This window comes from Danio rerio, chromosome 14 (genome assembly GCF_049306965.1).
Source record: "Danio rerio strain Tuebingen ecotype United States chromosome 14, GRCz12tu, whole genome shotgun sequence".
NCBI lineage: Eukaryota > Metazoa > Chordata > Actinopteri > Cypriniformes > Danionidae > Danio > Danio rerio.
This window is the reverse complement of record NC_133189.1, coordinates 35043527-35063258: the sequence shown is the minus strand read 5'-3', so window position 1 is coordinate 35063258 and position 19732 is coordinate 35043527. Positions and strand designations below refer to the sequence as shown.

The window sequence follows — 19732 nt, the reverse complement described above, 5'->3', positions numbered from 1 at the left end:
AATAAACATAATACTGAAAAAAATTGTGTATGTTTTTCTTAAACACTAGATGGCGAAGTAACTCTTTTTATCAGCTATCGTAAAACCCCCATGTGACGCAATGATATGACGTCATTTCCCGTGCGCCTCAGACTGTGTGCTTGAGTAGTGTGCTGCTGACTGTCTGCATTTGTCATAAAATATCGTGATTTTTATTATTTAGCAATAATAATAAGTCAGACATTGGAATAGCAGGTGTGATGGCTGAAGCGATTCAGAAGAAATTGCAAGCTGAGTTGGAGAAATATCAACAACTCCAGAAAGGTAACTTACAGCACGAAAAGCTCAGAGTTAGCAATCCAACACTCCCTGCATGGGCATCTTTATATTGAGGCAAAGTTGGTTTTATATTCGCACATTCGTTCAGTGACAATGTGTGGCATGCTCCCTATATTGTTTACCATGGTACTTTGAATATTCGGTCTGAAATCACATGTAAATAAGACTACATTAACGTTATCACTATTTATTTGACTGAATAATGGTGTAATTTGATAGCCATCGTCTGCTAATATGGTTTCACTATTTAGGATTTGCTAACTACAGAATACTTTTCGGAATTTTTAATAGGAGAAAGTCTGAATGTGTAAATATAAAACCAACTTTACCTCATTGTGTAAATTGGCTTTCTCTCTAAAAATCTTATTAAAGTATTTTTGTCAATTCTAAATGGTAAAATCATATTAGCAGCCATTGACTATCAAAATCACCATGGTAAACAATGTAGGGATGTCACAAGTTTTCACTGAACGAATGTGCGAATATAAAACCAACTTTACCTCAATCATCTTTATGTTCGGCTCCTTTAATAATTTATATTTAACGTATTTGTAGTAATTTGTTGTATTCAGGTTTAATATCTATGTAGTGCAATGCACTGATAAAGTACAAATGTCACGGTTATGTTGTATTTGGACTTGATTTAGCTACCCAGAGCTATTTTAGACAAAATCCACATTCAATCTACAAATTCTCATTATTGAACGTTTTAAAAAGGCTTTTACTATTTTATTTTATTTTATGATTCATTGTGTAAGTTTCTTGGTATTTATAGTAACACCATTATGAATATTCATATAGCCAAGTTATACCAGTGTACACTTGCACATTTCCTGCAACATATCTTTGAATAAATAAAAAGTTTTAACTAAATTAGAATAAATATAATTAATTTGAGATTTTATAAATCATGATTGTTCAAAAAACATATACCAAATAATGCATATATATATGTATGTATGTATATATGTATGTATGTATGTGTGTGTATATATGTATGTGTGTGCTCCTTTAATAATTTATATTTAACGTATTTGTAGTAATTTGTTGTATTCAGGTTTAATATCTATGTAGTGCAATGCACTGATAAAGTACAAATGTCACGGTTATGTTGTATTTGGACTTGATTTAGCTACCCAGAGCTATTTTAGACAAAATCCACATTCAATCTACAAATTCTCATTATTGAACGTTTTAAAAAGGCTTTTACTATTTTATTTTATTTTATGATTCATTGTGTAAGTTTCTTGGTATTTATAGTAACACCATTATGAATATTCATATAGCCAAGTTATACCAGTGTACACTTGCACATTTCCTGCAACATATCTTTGAATAAATAAAAAGTTTTAACTAAATTAGAATAAATATAATTAATTTGAGATTTTATAAATCATGATTGTTCAAAAAACATATACCAAATAATGCATATATATATGTATGTATGTATATATGTATGTATGTATATATGTATGTATGTATGTGTGTGTGTATGTATATATATATATATATATATATATATATATATATATATATATATATATATATATATATATACATACATGCATGCATGCATGCATGCATGCATGCATACATACATACATACATATACATACATATACACACATTTCAAAACATGAATTCCCAGAGAAGCTACCAACCACAGAGTCATGGGAGCAGAAAAAATCAATCTGTAAATTTTTAAAAAATTAAATACATTTTAAATAAATAAATAAACATGTGTTATGGATGTGACGAAAAAAGTCTGCGAGTTTACAGTATACAACATACTTTGATGTTGATGTTGATGTTGTTTTTATTTAATTTAGTGATAATATATATATATATATATATATATATATATATATATATATATATATATATATATATATATATATATATTAAATATATATAAATAAAATAACATTAAATATAAACATTTCCCCGAGATGGGTTGCGGCTGGAAGGGCATCTGCTGCGTAAAAACTTGCTGGGTAAGTTGGCGGTTCATTCCGCTGTGGCGACCCTGGATGAATAAAGGGACTAAGCCCACAAGAAAATGAATGAAATAAAAACAATATCAACCTTTAAAACTTTCAGTAATGATAAATCATTCATCATTTTTTTCGGCTTAGTCCCTTTATTAATTTGGGGTTGCCATAGCGGAATGAACCGCTAACTTATCCAGCACGTTTTACACAGCGAATGCCCTTCTATCTGTAACCCATCACTAGTAAACTATACACAATCATTCACACACATACATTACAAACAATTTAGCTCACCCAGTTCACCTACTGACCCAGCCGAGGCTTGAATCAGCGACTTTCTTGCTGTGAGGCGACTGCGCTGCCCACTGCGCCACCATGCTGCCCAGTAATGATAATACTGTAGCTTATTATAAGCTTTAGATTTTAAATTAAAAATAGATTTTATTGATAATAGAAAATATGTAATTGCTTTGATTTTAATGTCTCATGATTGCTCAAATATTTTAAAATTAAAATATTTAATGAAAGGCAAAATTATAATATTACTACATATTATAAAACAGACCAGTGTATTGTACTTGTGTAAACTTTCACTTTAATGTGTTTGATTTCTTTTTAAAATAACAGACATATCATGTATTCATATTTTTCAGAAAACATTATCCAAAAAGTGTGAGATATAGTGTAAAAATGAAACATATTCTAATCTATCATGGTTTAGCTTTTAACATGAAGATATCTTTATATTGTATTAAAATATTAGAAGGGTATTTGTTGACATTTAATGGTTTGTGACACATGTAGTTATATTTCATAAAATGTTATAAATAAGTGTGATGTCTATTTTGAAACTCTAATAATGCTAAATATAATTTAAAAAATGTTTTGTTCCCTTCCATTACTAAAAACATAGCAATTTCTTATATACATGTTATTTTTAAATTATAAAAATATAGCTTTTTTAAAAACCTTTTTTAAATGTTATTATTCTGTAATGTCATCGTTTATATAAAATGTGTTGGCTGGCATAATTTCTTAGCACTGATTTCTGTAGAGTAGCGATTAGAGACTAAATTTAATGCCATTTTATTTCACAGATGTCAGTAAAAGTATGTCAGCAAGACAGAAACTGGAGGCACAGTTGACTGAAAATAACATTGTAAAGGAGGTAAGTTTAAGAGTGTTCTATATCTTTTATGGTACATTTCAGTTAGTATATGGTTAGATTTTAAAAAATGCTGGGTTCCACACAATTGCTTCATGTTGTCCCAAATCGAACGGATTAAGTTAACTTAAATGTTTTTACAAACTGAAGTGCATTGAACATAAAACAATTAAGTTGTCGCTAAAAAAACACAAGAGTTGTGTTGTTTCAGCTAATTTTACAAGTGGTTTGAACAAGTAGCAAAAATCCTTTTTTGAGTGTATGATCAAATCTATACAGGGCTGCACAATATTGGAAAAATCTGATATTGCAATCTTTTATTTTTCTGTGATAAATATTCAATAGTTATACAATATTTAAATTTATGTATAGTTTCACTAGATAATTTGAATAGCCCTATTTTCTATTAGTTTTATAGGGAGTTAAACAATATTCAGGAACAGAAATTCAGTAATCACAATACAAAAAAATATATATATATATTTTTCTTGTCTCGTTTCTTGTCCAAATATCTAAAAAATCTTGTAGATCAAGTAAAAAATATTCTTATGAAAGAAGATTCTTATAAAATGAGAGGTTTTCCCTTAATACATGCTAAATTATCTACCAATGAGGTCATTCAAATTCCTATTTCCTCTTTGAAATTGAGATATTTGGGCTTGAAACTAGACAAAAATTCTAAGTAAAAAAAATTTTTTTCTTACAAATAATTAAATTCAATTAATTTTACTTAAACCTCTAAACATCATTGTGCCCAACCTATCTTGAAATGCTCAGTCAAAGGCCTTAAAAACACATACGCTGATTTAACTTAGCAGTGACACAAATCAGATGTGTTCTGTGGCTCCTAGACACCTGTAATTCAGACTCAACATTGCAGATCTTGTGATGGGTCTATTGCAGATGCGCACATTGTCAAATCGATGCTGAAATGATATACACTACCTGACAAAAGTCTTGTCGCCTATCCAAGTTTTAGGAAAGGCAAATAATAACTTGACTTCTAGTTGATCATTTGGTATCAGAATTGGCTTATATGAAAGGCAAAGGCCTCTAGATTACACTTATTTTACCAAAATAAAATACGATCATTAATTAGGACAAGAAGGTCTGACTTTGCTTAGACAAAAGTCATGTCACTTAACAGAAATAATGTACAGTATAGAATATAACGTCATGGTGCAGTGGAAAAATAATCAATATTGTGTATGGCTCTCATGAGCTTGGAGGTCTGCATCCATACATCTCTGCAATGATTCCATTAACTTATTAACAATGTCATCTGGAATGGCAAAGAAAGCGTTCCTGCAAGACTCCCAGAATTCATCAAGATTATTTGGATTCATCTTCATTGCCTTCTCCTTCATCTTACCAAAAACATGCTTAATAATATTCATGTCTGCTGACTGGGCTGGCCAATCTTGGAGCACCTTGACCATCTTTGCTTTCAGGAAGTTTGTTGTAGGGGCTGAAGTATGAGAAGGAACGCTATCCTGCTGAAGAATTTCCAGTTTACCCTCTCCTGTGGTTTGTAATGTAATGGGCAGCAAAATGTCTTGATACCTCATGCTGTTGATGTTGCCATCCACTCTGCAGATATCTAGCACACCCCCATACTGAATGTAACCCCAAACTATGATTTTTCCTCCACCAAACTTGACTGATTCTGTGACAATATAGGGTCCATGCGGGTTCTATTAGGTCTTCTGTAGTATTTGTGATGATTGAGATGCAGTTCAACACATGATGATTCATCAGAAAAATCTACCTTCTGACACTTTTCCAAATTATCAACTAGAAGTCAAGTTATTATTTGTTGCTCTTAGAACTGGGAAAAACGTCAAGACTACTGTCAGGCAGTGTTTTGTGCAGCCCTACTATACACATTCATCATGTTATATCACATCTGCCATCCCTCTTCAGGAGCTTGCCTTACTGGATAGCCAAAACACAGTTTACAAACTAATTGGACCGGTTCTGGTCAAGCAAGATCTAGATGAAGCCAAGGCCACAGTGGGAAAGAGATTGGAATACATCAATGGTGAAATGTAAGTATGATTAATGCCAGCTCACATTACGTTTCATTGAATGCGGATGCCGCAGTTGATTCTGATGTAACTGAGTATTTCTCTGCTCTTCATCTCAGTCAGCGCTATGAGACTTTATTGAAGGAGATGGAGAGGAAGTCTGAGCAGCATCGGGAGGTTTTGTCCAGTCTCCAGCAGGAGTACCAGCGGGCTCAGGGTCAGGCTGTTGCCAAGGCCTAGATGGACCATAATTCTGTTTGGGACACTGGTCTTTTCCAGCGGAACTCAGAGACTGATTGCACCTGCTAAAAACACATGCTTCTTCACATGTCTATTACAGTTCTGTAGGCTTTTTTTGTTTGTTTGATGCTATTAGGCTATCAATAAATCTTGATTATTTATTTTTGGTGTCCTGCTGTTTATTTTGACATGCTGAGAGTGAGATTCAGAGCATGCTAATCCACAAATTTTTGTAATGGGTTATTTTGTGATGCAGGTCTAAGCTGAATAATTAAAAAGAATTATTAGCTTAGCTTTTGACTAAGCGTTAAGTTATCATTAAAATAAAGAACATGAATAGGGTATATATGCACACAGACTAGGGTTGGATTAATATACGATGCCATCTCGTAGACATCAAGATGCTGAGCCAGCATCGCGATCCTCCACCCTGCCCCCGTCGAAAACCTGCTCGTGAAAAATACACACTTAGGCCCTTTTTACACTAATGCGTCTTAGTTTTAAAATGCCATTTTAGAATGAAAATGATTCACGTCCACGCTGGTGTTTCATCTAGCATTTCTGAACAGCCCGTCTGAGCTCCAGGCAATCAGCAGGTGCTTTGAGCGCAAAACCCCAGAGAGCAGTGCACGTTGGAAAGTTATCTAGGATGTACCGCTAAATTGTGTCTCACTATAGTTGTTAAACGTGATATTTAATCTTGTCTCTATTAAACGACTCTTCTGTCTTTTTAAACCATCAGATACCGTGTCACAGTGTCAGTACACTGCTTCAATCTTTCACTTTCACGATTGTACTTGTTAGAATATGTTTATAATTATAGAAAAGTTTTATTTATAAAACGTGGTATACCTGATGCTGATTTTTATTTATTTTTGGGCCATGACATATCTATAAAAGCTGAAATGGCAATAAAATCAAAATTCTCTCTCTGATCTTCCATTCCTCTTCAGGAGCTTGCCTTGCTGGATAGCCAAAACACAGTTTACAAACTAATTGGACCAGTTCTGGTCAAGCAAGATCTAGATGAAGCCAAGGCCACAGTGGGAAAGACATTGGAATGCATCAATGAAGTAATCTATCAGGTAACGTGTCACAGTGTCAGTACACTGCTTCAAATCGTTCACGCTTGTATTTAGTCATTTTAGCGAAAACCTCAGATACTGTTGGCTGGTTCCTGTTGGTTGTGCACCTTTTTTACCAACCAAGTTTGTTGATGCCATTATAATGACACAGATCATTCTGCCTATTCATGCCAGAGTCCCATGGAAAAAGTGATTGACAAATGGTAATTTGTGTGTAACTTAATTTTATATATTTATGGTTTGGTTATGGGTAAAACAAAGATCCCGCAGGTTAGGTGACTGAAGGCTACAAATAATTTATTTGTTATGAATTAATTAATTATTCGTTAATAAATAATTCACCGCCGCCTACAATGCAAGACCATCGTCCATCGCAATGTTTTACATTAGATATCATACGATGCCGAATTGGATCGACATCACCCAACCCTAAAACAAACTTTTAATTTTCCATCAGCCAGCGCAAGTGCTTCCGGTGAACTGTTTCCTTTACAAAATTGACAATTTAAACTCCAAAAAATTTTGAATTGCCACTTGGATTTCTTTAAAAATCCGTGATCTTCACTGCTTGATAAATATACGATAAAAGTTGTGTCCCAGTCAGTCCGTACAAGAAGCACTGCATTAAATTCCATTTTTCCCACCCTGTCTTTAAAATAATAAATTTTTACCCTGATATTTTTAATGTTTTTTTTTTCCATCGCATTTTACACTTAAACAGCTAAATGAAAGCTTAAGTCAATTTAACAGATTGTATTTTAATTACATTACAGCATCGATATAAAAAGAACTGGGTGGAATTGCAAATAGTCACATAAACCTTTCACAGAATGTTAATCATTGTCTAAAAAGTACTAGCTGCATAGAGCCCCTTACTGACATGAAAACAAGAGTACATAAACTAAAAAGTGAATTGCAAACTTTGTATCCACACAGCACTATTGCAAATGTGACTTTTTTTTTTGCATAGTTATTTTTGTGTATGCGATTCTATGGAATACATTGACGTAAATTAAATACTTAAAAACAAATGAATGATAACCCTTCCGTTTAAGTACCAGTTCTCACTATTAACTAGTGACTTACCGGTCTATTATTAAGATAATTAGTTTAAGATTATTAGTACTTAGAAGGTACATTTTCTGCACAATCTTATTCTACATCCAAACCCTAAACAATATATAAACATAACTACCTTAACAACTATTAATAAGCTGTGAATTTCAAGTTTATTTAGGCAAATTTAATAATTAAATGTTTGTTATTGGTGAGAATTTGCCTTAATGTAAAATGTGAATAAATTAACAGGTAATTTATACTTTAAATATGTTTTCAGCGTGATCTGTACTTTCTAAATTCATAGTTATTTTACTGTGATCTATATTAAATATTTGATTTATAATAATTCTACAATTACAACAGCCGTGCAAGTAGCATTCCCAGTATGTAATCCTTCTGATTTACTATAGACAAGATTGTGATTTACTATAGACAAGATTTACAATCTTGTATAATATATAATTTTTTAAGAGCAGTATTTGGAAATCATATGCAATATACCACATAGTAAACAGGGCTTGCTGTGCATTTTAATAGAATATGAAGTTATCCCGAAATTCCTATGAAAATAATATTAGTACACTCTCAGAAACAAGAAGCTGTCATTGGTGAGATTTTAAAAGACATACACAAATGGTTCATATTCATGCTTTAAAGGTACATGTTGCCCAAAGGGACAAAAGTTTTCCTCTTAAAATCTTTAGATAATTTACCCTTGAGATGCCAATATAGAAATTTGAACTAAAAATGTGCAGATTTGCAGCAGTAACAGCTTTTGTAGGCTATCTTTATTTTTGACAGTGTAGGAAACCTTTAATAGTACATCATTTTAAAGAGGTGTAATGTCTCTTTGAGGTTGATTGAGCAGTCCAAGTAAACAACTGTGGCTACTGTGTTTCAAAGTTTAAGAGATTTAGCACACTGCTGTTGGAAAACTAATTATGTATCCTAGTTTTAAAAAGACTCAGCGACGATGACCAACATGTCAATAAAACACAGGCTAAAGCATCCAAGATTTCACTGTGGAGCCAGGCCTCAGTATAACAAGATTGATCTTGGAATGATTCTGATATAGAGGCTAAAACTTAAGTGTGCATTTTATTACAAATGCTGTAAGAATACAGTAAAAATGGTTGTTTTGTGTTTTGAATTTTCAGCTTGGGTAAAAACGTGAATAGGTGCATTTTTTCTTTTGGAAAATGAATGATTCTCTATGCATAAAAACGTCTCTAAAAGCACAGGTAATATTTCAGACTGGCTGTGCACATCAAGGCCTTGGTAGTTGCGCAGCGAGGCGACTCCTTTTCTAATTAAAGGGGCAGGCGAGTGCTGCACGGCCAGATGTTGCTCAGGGTAATGTCATTGAAGCGCCTGGTCAACAGGCTGTGTATCCGCCCCTGCGCAACAGGCCGTCGGACGCGCAATGGTGAAGCGCTGAAGCACAGACGTCCGCATTGTAGATGCTTACCTTCAATTAATATCCCGCGGAGGGGGACCGGACCCCCTTCATTTCCCACCCGCCGAGGATTAGCGCACATGAATAATAGGCATTAAAAGGACGGCGCTACTTGTAAGGGAGCTGTATACGATTTAAAAGCAGGTCACCAACCTACCCGCTTTAAGCCCAAATCGTACTGTGGCGAAAAGCTTCTAAAGGGATTAGCTATTTATCGAAGCAATAATATGCAAAGCTAATTAAACAGACAGACTTTGAGGTATTGTTCTCTTTTATTTATTTTTAAAATACCTTTCAGTGTGAAAAAAGTGCAGAGTTCGGATGAAAGATTTATAATCCAAACAATGTCGCTTTGTAATACCAAACCTAAATCATCCTAATGTAAATGTAAAATCAGAAATGTAACATGCTATTAAAAAAACAAAAACATTTTGTCAGTGGTTTTATTAAACCGTCGTGTGAAGTAAAGTGTGACTTCAGGAAATGCTCGGGCACATGCGCGTGCCTTCTTCGCAGCGCGTTTGTTTTTATAACCAGGTCAGGACACGTGTCGCTTTAATTTGACAGTTTTTAACAAATGGTCAGAAAGACCACATGTTGTACTAGCAAATTTCGGATGATGGCATTGCTATAAAGGTGGTTCCCATGAGTGAGGTGACAGTTGGAGAGAAAGTCAGCACCTTGCGCTCGTGCGTAATTTTGCAACAGCTGACCACACGTCACAAATGGCGCAAAAATAGACCATAGTCCTGCAACTTGTTTGTTCGAAAAGAGATTGAAAAGATTTGGAAACAAAGGTCGCAAAAAATGTTACAAAAAAACTTTAAAGAATAGGATACAATCATTGACTTGACCATAGGCTATAAACATAAAAAAATATTAAAAATACTAATTTTAAAATGAGATAATGTAAAAAAAAAAATACTAAAACGTAATAACATCTACAGAATTACTTTTACAATTACTTAATTGTTACGAAAAGTAAAAAAAAAAATATTAGACCTTTGTGACGAAACCTATCCAGTGTCTGTGTAAAAGACGCATCAAATTATCTTTTAATTTTAATAAAGATTTTTTATAATAAAATATAGAACATTACAATTTTATCGATTTATAATTAAAGTTTAAAATTTAAATATAAAGGTTGCAACACTTTTTCGCAACACTGCAGCTATTTTTCGTTTAATAATAAACTAAATAGGCTATCTTCGTCTAGAACGTTTTTTTCCCAACTGCAAAGAATATTTTATGAAATTAAGATGTCCCAAAAGAACTAATCAGGTCTAAGTAGCCTAAGTAGGTCTACGTCTAAAGTGCAAATAATGATTTAGACCAGGGGTGCCCAAACTTTTTCGTATAAATGGCCGAAAACCAAATATCATTGAGAGCCGTAGGCAAAAGAATTAAAGTTGATGTGTAACTTCCTGATGTGTTCAATATTTGCAAATACATAGAAAAAGTTACTTTAAATCATATAAACTAATACAGTATAATTTATTTAAACGATACTTTAGGCTATTGCAATAGAAACATGAGCAATCACTCAGTGGAGTTCAATGCTGAATGCACAAGCAGAATCAGCCTTTCACTTGATTTGCTCTCCAAAGTGTCTGCATTTTCGGGTGACATGTAAATTTAAACAAAATTATTTAACACTATTTCATTGAAACATTTAATTTCAGTTAACTTTGATTAATAAAACAAACATACCATCCCCATCAGTCTCCCTCTCTTTTAAGATAAGATGGTGGGCTAAATCAAAGGTTAATGCGGGCCAACTTTGGCCCGCGAGCCCTATGTTTTAGGCATCTCTGCTTTAGGCTATATCTAAAGATTTATTAAAAAAACAATTAATTCGAATATTAGTCTATTAAAACTGATGTGGGTAACTATCCCTTAGATGAGCTGAATCAGCACAAATAAAAAGAACAAGGACCCGTTTACTTCACATCTGCATTTTATAATTGTACTTTTAATTTACTTGGCTGTGTTCGTTTCTCTTTGTTGATCAAAACAGACAGAAGCACACATCCGGTCTGGATAATCTATTTACACCTTTTGTACAGAATGGCATTTGGGAGACTTATCTGCCTAATAACCGGTTCAAGCATCAGCCGGTGCATGGCATCTTTCAAAGGTCTAATCTCATTTCAGCTCAAACTCGTTTATCTAAGAGCTTATCCAGAGCGACAAAGCGAAACAAAGCTGCACATGAAGGTTGATTTAGGGGGAGAGTATAGCGTTAAGTAGAACTAAGCCATTCTATATGTAGTGCTAAATCTACTTTCCGTGTCATTTTGTTTTATGACAAACTTTAGCCTGTAAATATGTAAAATTGCAGGCTTCCATTTGATAATGAGTAGGCTATAGGCCTTTTACTCAGTATCACACAGGCTTTACTGTCACCCATGGCCTAAAATTAAAATTCATTAAAAATAATTTAAATGCACGATTGAAAGCGCTTAAGTGTATTTCCCGAAGCATTACCGAGGCGCATGAGTTTAATTCAGTTCATTTTATGTCTGTAGCTTAACATTAGCTTTTTGGAAATTGAAACTGTGTTGGTCCAGTTTTAATATCTTTGACATTAAATTTTGAATGACGAAATACTATTTTTATTCGTTTAACCAATATCAAATTGTGAACATATCAGAAGAATATTATGTTATATCTATTAACATTCTCGACGCAATATAGGTTGGCACTGAAAGAGTCTTTTGGGAACCAAAAAATATTTGGCACGTGTAAATCCAATTTATGAACCTTTATATTTAAGATTTTAAGAGTCAGTTTAAAATTCACTTGCTCACTTAGTAAGTTAGGCTACTTGGTTTTATCAGGGGTATAACCCCTGCGTGTGATGCCATTTTAAAATCAAAATAAGTTATTCTCATACGATATTGGAACATATTGTTCAAATTTTCTGATAATTTAGATCATTCGACATTTGTTGTCGTCTTAGTCCGCTTAGGAAAAAAAAATGCGGATCTAGCAATCTGCAACTCAATGCTTTCATAGATTAAGTGCAACATCATTGAGATGAGCAAATGATTGCCCAATGAAAATCCGCGAATGTCAGGCCTGTTATCAACTGTTATCACGTTGGAACGCCAAACATTCACACCGTGACTTCAAAACAATGCTGGTCGATGGTGAATATCACTCAGGAAAGGAATTAATAGACATGCAAATATTACAAGCAGAAGCAGGCAAAGTTAAAAGAATATATCCTCAGAGAGGTTTAATTCCTTGATCAAAGTATAAAAAAATACATCATGGACAAAATTTCACATTTTGCTGACAAGAAAAAACTTGAAAAAGAATGCTTGTTGTTGTGTTTCAACAATAGACAGAATCTCTGACCTTCAGAAAGTAATGAACATTTTCAATGTTTCCCAGAAGAACACAAATACATGTTGATTACCATAAAAGAGAGAAAAATAACGATTGAACACGTGCTCTAAGTTCTTGGCACTCAAGCTCAAAAAAGAACAAAACCTCTTTAAGTACATGATCTCTCCATCAAAAATGGATTTCATAAGTTTAAAAAAAAAATAGGTATAAAATATGCAAACGCATGTAGAGGCACCAGCTAGTTCTACCTATAAGCAATATATACATCTAAAACACTTGTCTTTTGGCTAAATAAGACAAGCCAAAGCACTATACAGGATATTTGCCAATGCCTCTTTATAACAAAATAAATCTTTGGCATCTACTGTACAAAATCCACATATTTACACATGCTGAACATTTACAAATTTCCCTGTATGTTGCCCCAGCAGTGTTTTCCCACACGTAGTAGACCTAGCTGGTCTTTTCAGTCTTTGGAGAGCCACACAGGGACTTAGGCCATGATCTTCTACCAGGGCCTCCAGACGGGGTCACAGAGCATTACAGGTTGCTTAGGACTTGAAGTCATGGCGGGAACAGTTCTTTGTGCAAGCTTTGAACAGCCAGATGGTGTGCAGGAATTGCTCAGCTGGACATGAGCGAGATGCTGCTGTGATGGATCCTCATAGAGATGCACCTGAGTTTCTATGCGAGATGGTGTGGACAGCAGCTGAACTTGCCTTGAGTGCGATTTGTGTATGTTTTCACATGCTTTCTCCAGTTCCTGGCCAAACTCGTGGCTCTTGCCAGTAATAAAATTGCTTACTCGTAGGAGACATGTCCTCATTCCATCATGGTAGCTCTGACGTTTGCATGGTGATTCCACATCCTCATCACTCTCCTCTGTGCGTGCCCTTTTTACCCTGGTGATTTGAAAAGGGTCAGTTTCTGATGCTTGTTCAGCTCTCAGAAAATGCACAACACTTTCCAGGATTTCAGCCTTTTCCACTTTAGGGTTTTTGAGTTTCTATTAAAGAGAAGAAGACATGTGGGACATCAGATGAAATAACAGACCTGAATATTTATGTTCATCGGTGTGCATTTTAAATGTGCCATTTAAAATAAAAAAATAGATATATAATCAAAGAAAGAAAAAAATAAAGAATTAAATAAACAACTTACCTCATTGTTTGTGTTCTCAAGTAAAAGCATTCTCAAGGTTTCTAGGCTTTGATTAATGCGATCTCTCCTCCTTTTCTCCATGAGAGGCTTGGGGACCTGCAACATTCAAAATAGTGCATTTAAATATCATAATTCCTATAGCATTCTGAAAATAAATAGATTTATAAATGCATGTTATTTTGTCCTGTTGCAACATTGTTTTAAATTGAAGTTATCCTGCATTTAAAGCCCGTTAAAGTCATAGCAAAACAAATATTAAAAGCATATTTCTTACCCTTCTCATGTCTTTTTGCTCCATTGGTGTTTCTGCAGTTGGTTCGCTCATTTTGTGTATTCCCTCCTTCCAGTCTGAGATTTTGAGCATCACTTTAGAGTTCATGTCACTTATGCTACAATCAGTAAACGCCTACTCTCCTCGTAATTAGGTTAAGGACCAATCACGTGCGTCCTTGGCACACTGTACCGTATGAAAGAGACAATGGCAGTAGATAAGGTCGATTGTGAAGTTACAGACAATAATGACCCATTTAGCCCCCCACGGAGATGTTTAAACGATGCCTATTCAGCCAAGGATTTTCAAAGGAGGTTTGAGCCATTCATATGCGAAATTTTGAAAAGAATCACTAAATGGTGATAATTATCTGTTGCTATTGCAAATTGCTATGATCATACAAAGTGCACAGTTTAGCCTAACCATTTGGTACACATTTGCGCGGTTTTATCGCTTATGCCTTGAACAACAGCATAACTTGTACTCTTTTCATTTTAGAAGTGCCAACTCATTCATTCATTTTCTTTTCGGCTTAGTCCCTTTATTCATACGGTCACCACATAGGAACGAATCGCCAACTTATCCAGCACGTTTTTACGCAGCGGATGCCCTTCCAGCCACAACCCAATCACCATAATCACTCATTCACACACACATATAGGCCTAGCTACGGACAATTTAGCTTACCCCATTCACCTATAACTTACCACATGTCTTTGGACTTGCGGAGGAAACAGGAGCACCCGAACACGGGGAGAACAAGCAAACCACACAGCATGTCCAGCATGTCAACTGACCCAGCAGAGGCTCAAACCTGCGCCTTGTAATTCAAATTCAAAATTTCATGCATATTGCCTTTAGAAAGTCAAGTTTATAATTTAATGTAGCTAAATGACGGCGCTTTATTTGGTTTAGAATACAAACTGCTTTTGAATTCACACTTTATACACAGAAACATTATAAAAAAAGTATGTATTTTTGGTTTGGTTGAAACACTAAAGCGTGGCTTCAATTGTTAGTGCTGGTCTTTTGATATGTGTTGGGGTCTTCCATGTGGTCTTGAATAATTATCCTCTCGAAAAGCCGTAGGACTAAATCTAATTTATTATGAAAGCGACTTAAAAGGTGGCGTACGAGGACGTGCCAACAACCAAGTGAATATATCTTTCTTGCTTCTTATCCAAGGACCATGATCTTACAGGCCATTAAATCTATCAGCACATTTCAAACCACACCCAAATGTTTTTACGGAGTTCTAATGATCCACTTGACAATCCTGTTTACTCTAGCCTAAAAAACGTGGCACATAATAGCCGACCTAATTGCTCACACATCTATCAAAACACACTCTTATAGCACACTTAACAGTTTTGCTCTAAAAGCCTGGACATCACACCCATCCACAGCCCCCATGCAGGATGCGCGTGTATTGCTCATTAATGGCCACGAGCTGTTGCGTTGTGGCGCGCGACTCCAAAAATGTAACCAAAATGGTGAATCAGAACAAAATTATATATGTAAACAATAAACGAATAAATAAAATAACACAAGCAAGACATGCAGTGGAGAAATTTCACAAATAAGAGTAGCGTTCATTTATGCATACTGGGAAACCCCCACAAAATTAAGCAACGATTTTACATCTTCTGTTTAAATCAATGTAATTCGTCATTGTACATATTTCCAAGATTAATTTTCTTTAATTTGATTATTAGGCTAGTTAAATATACTTTATAGGCTACACCTTTAGGGCAAGTTGTAACTTTGGCACTCAACAATCAACTGAAGTTTTCATTACTAATAAAAATGTTGTTTTTCTAAATAATCACCAAAATGCCAGAAGCCATTTGCTCGTATGTATTTTAGGAGTTCAACACAAGGTCTGTGCTTCAGCTGCCCAAAACATTTGTTGATATTTGCATACATCATACAATTAAACAACATAGGCCTACGCCTTTTTTTATTATTTTAACAGATCCAATCGTGCATTAAATATGCTTTAGTCTGTATTGTCCGTTTTAAACTTAGTAATGCCACAAAACATTTAGATAACTTATAGCAATGTAGTTTTGCTTTTCTTTATTTGTTATAACACCTCTAGTTACTCATTGTTTACCTTAGGAAGATTGGTGGAAAGTTCACGAGGCCTACGTCACTGCCACCTCCTAGCCAATTAAATTCCACCAGGCGGGGTAAAAGTTCCCGTTTGGTGCGTTTTCATTTCAGCAGTTTCCCATATCCTCGAATGAAGAGCACACCGACTTTCAACATGACGAAGACAGAAGGGATCAAAAGAGTAAGTTCTTAAAATAATATTTTTTTTTTGCTTTCCGACATATTAGTATCCATATTATCAATATTTCATTCAATCAAAGCAATTATAATTGATAAAACGCAGTGGATATTGCTTTTAACAAAAACTTTACATTAGTGTTAAAGTGCACATGTTGGAACATATTAGCATTCCCACATGGTATATTGTACTCAGGGGCGTTTTTAACCAACAAGAAAGGTAACGGTCCGCTTAGGGCCCCAGGAAATCTAAGGGGCCCCAAATAAATACCTAGAAGTTTAAATGATACCTATAAATTATATAAAACATTGTTTTCTATTATATTTTGTAGACTAAGGGGCCCTCCACCATCATGGACAAATCCAGCAGTCCAATCAGTAAAGATTTAGTTTTAAAAACAAAATTATTAATTATTTTTTATTGTGAATTCAACTAAAGAAAACAAATAGTTAAAAAAAATTTACAAGGTGCTTTACATGTTACTATTATTTTCCATTAAGATAAAATGTAGAAAAGGAGATTGAATGATATAAAAAACAGCTAAATAATAATAATAAAAAAAAATAAAAGTATAAAAGGTGCATTTTAGAACTTTTGGGCTCCATGCCTGAATTGCTTAGAGCCCCAAAATCACTAAAACTGCCCCTGATTGTACTGCAGTTTACTCATTCTTTGCATTGACTAATTAGCATTTCACTGTAATGCCATTAACATTTGAATTGTTACTGATATGAATTACATAATTATCATGTTTATTATTAGACTGATGTCACATACTTCTTTTCTGTCTTTAGATGTGATAGTAAGGTTTCTCAGTCCAACTGTTGCAGATTCTTCATTCTGAGTATTTTTATATTGTGCAATTGCTTTATTTAAATAAAAGAACGTCCAAAAAAAGGAAAAAAAATAGTTTCTTATGAGTATATGTGTACACTATCAGTGGAATTTACTGAAAATAAAACCACCTGAATTTTGCCTATAGGGTGTAAAATTGGTTAAGGCCGGGCCTGTAGCAGTATATAGGTAATTGAAAAAGAAAAACCACACACACTAACGTCTTTTTAAACTTTTGTTTTCAGAGGCTAAAGCCTGTCATAGAGAAGAAAAGGAGAGATCGGATTAACCACAATCTAGACGCATTAAGAGATCTGCTCTTCAAGAACACTGCAGACACTGTGAGTAGCCTACCTGTCCGTAAAATCCATTTTTGATGCACTGCTTCCTAATTATTTCTGCACCATTTGCTTGACAAACCCCTAAAGAGTCTCTTGACTTTCCTCTCTGCCCTCTCATCCCATTCCTTCTTAGCGTTTACAAAATCCGAAACTGGAAAAAGCAGAGATTTTAGACCTTGCAGTTCAGTACATCAAAAAGACTATAAGAAAGACTGAAACAGCAAGTAAGTTTTTACTTCAACCCTAAACATATCTGAATTGAATTTTACATACTATGTATTGTAGCACATGTAATATTCATTTGCCTAATTTTTCTTTCTTGTCTCTTTTTCAAGGGAATTCCAATCAAATGGACTGTAAGTCAACCCAGAATCAGTTTGTTATATCTCCTGCGGGTCCTCTCTACACTAGTGACTACTGCAGGAGGTTTAAAACATCTGAGCAAAACGAGGTTCTCCTGAATCTGGGAGTCAGTCAGAACCTAAGTGGTTCTTCCAAAACAGGGAATAAACTAGTTTCCCAGAAAGGCTTCCTCTTATCCCCACCAGGCCAGAACTACCACCAGGAGCTGCTCTTACACCCTGAATCATCTTTGTATGGGTCAAGTTTATTGCGTCAATCGACTTCTCCCTCCATCTCATCATCATCACAATACAGTTCTCCGCCATCATCTCCCACTTTTACCAGCACATCCTGCTCTCCCTCATCGTCTCCCCCTTGTCCTTCAACATCTTGTGCTGCCTTTCCTGACCAACTGTCTCCTCTAATAACTCCACTTTCACTTCAGAGGCCTGTTTTTGTTCCTCAAGCCATTCTGCCCCACATGACCAGAGATTTGACTCCACCACATTCGCCTGTCCTGGCTCTTAGACAGGATCCCTTCCCTCTTCCAAACCAGCATGCCTGGAGACCATGGAGCTGAAATCTGACCACTCTGTTGTTCCCCATTTTAGGCACTGCTCCAATGGAGAAATGATGGTGTTCTCTAAGAGGGACCTTATGGACATATGTTGGGGCATGTGCACAGTTTTGTCTATTATTATTCAATGACTTGTACTTTCAATTTACTATTTATTGTTTTATCCAGTGATTGTCTTCACTGGTATGTGTGTGATTGCAGCAGTGGAATAAATGAGTTGAATCAATTCTTATTGTATTATCAATATTCATTTAAAAAAACTAGCTTCTCATTTCAAACCAAGAGAGTGTACAACTTTAGAGGTGCACAATTTGCTTAAACATTTACAGTACCCAGAGTTGAATAGTTACTTTTAAAGGTAATATATTACAATATTAAAAAGAAAAGATTTAAAAATACTTAATAAGAAACAGCATGTGTTAAGAAAAGTAATGTGAAATTATGTGTTTTGTTATTTTTGCATTTTTAAAAAAGATTAAGATAGGCTTAGAAGTAATATATAATTTTAAAATTAACTTTATAGTAACTGGGTATAAATGTTAGTAAAATAAAGGTGACTTGACCATTCACACTAAAGGTCAACAACATGACACCATCTGAGTTTTTATATCATATGCAGAGGATGAGCTCCTGCTGCTGAACCATTTGGATCTCCTGTCATAATTTAACAACCGAGGAAGTATATTGATTGTTTTTAGAAATTAATACAATACATGTAAATAATAAATTCTAAAGCATTTGAATTCAAAATTGTTGTTTGTATGCTATTGCAGAGCTTAAAATTATATAAAGAAACTTAGAACATAATTAAATGCATGAAAAAGGAAACAAAACATATGATTGTTTTTAGAGGACAGTTGCAACTCTTTTTAAAATTTCCTTCCGTTTCTCAGAGACAGTTTTTTTGTGAAAACCCCAAATTTTAATATAATAAACCCACATTCATTGGACACCCTCCCACATTGCTATAATATGTGTAATATATGACCGTATATGCAGAATTTAAACTTGACAAAGTCAAATGTTTCAACAGTCCTTGAACAGGATGAAGGTTGCAACATTTATTAAAATGTAATAATAAAAAAACATTCTAAAACATCAGGTTGGATTTTATAAGAACTGAGTTAAAATTAAGATTGTACATTGTTATTATGGCAAGCTTGTTTTGTAATTGGGGACAGTTTAACCTGCTTATGCTAGGAAGATACAATAGCTTCA

At 34.4% G+C, this 19732-nt stretch overlaps 3 protein-coding genes across 4 annotated transcripts; 2 read left to right on the top strand and 1 right to left on the bottom strand.

Moving 5' to 3' along the window:
* Positions 1-203: 203 nt before the first annotated feature.
* On the top strand, positions 204-5902 carry pfdn6 (prefoldin subunit 6). Its single transcript, NM_200513.1, is given in 4 exon segments — positions 204-303; positions 3407-3477; positions 5398-5522; positions 5621-5902. Coding segments are annotated over 4 exon segments (381 nt in total). The 5' UTR covers positions 204-239; the 3' UTR covers positions 5742-5902.
* Positions 5903-12662: 6760 nt separating this feature from the next.
* On the bottom strand, positions 12663-14178 carry her5 (hairy-related 5). Its single transcript, NM_131077.1, is given in 3 exon segments — positions 12663-13701; positions 13857-13952; positions 14131-14178. Coding segments are annotated over 3 exon segments (618 nt in total). The 5' UTR covers positions 14155-14178; the 3' UTR covers positions 12663-13203.
* A 445-nt stretch (positions 14179-14623) lies between these two features.
* On the top strand, positions 14624-18741 carry her11 (hairy-related 11). 2 transcript variants are annotated; one of them, XM_073921353.1, is made up of 5 exons: positions 14624-14950; positions 16249-16423; positions 17500-17595; positions 17729-17819; positions 17931-18741. In XM_073921353.1, exons 1-5 carry the CDS (start codon positions 14733-14735, stop codon positions 18515-18517), a joined length of 1167 nt encoding a protein of 388 aa, XP_073777454.1. In that variant the 5' UTR covers positions 14624-14732; the 3' UTR covers positions 18518-18741.
* Positions 18742-19732: the final 991 nt, after the last annotated feature.

Coding starts and splice junctions, on each gene's coding strand:
- her11 (XM_073921353.1), top strand. CDS start 14,733: ATGCCCTTCCAGCCACAACCCAATCACCATAATCACTCATTCACACAC. Junction 14,951..16,248: donor GAGGCTCAAACCTGCGCCTT/GTAATTCAAATT, acceptor TGTTTACCTTAG/GAAGATTGGTGGAAAGTTCA. Junction 16,424..17,499: donor AGACAGAAGGGATCAAAAGA/GTAAGTTCTTAA, acceptor TTTTGTTTTCAG/AGGCTAAAGCCTGTCATAGA.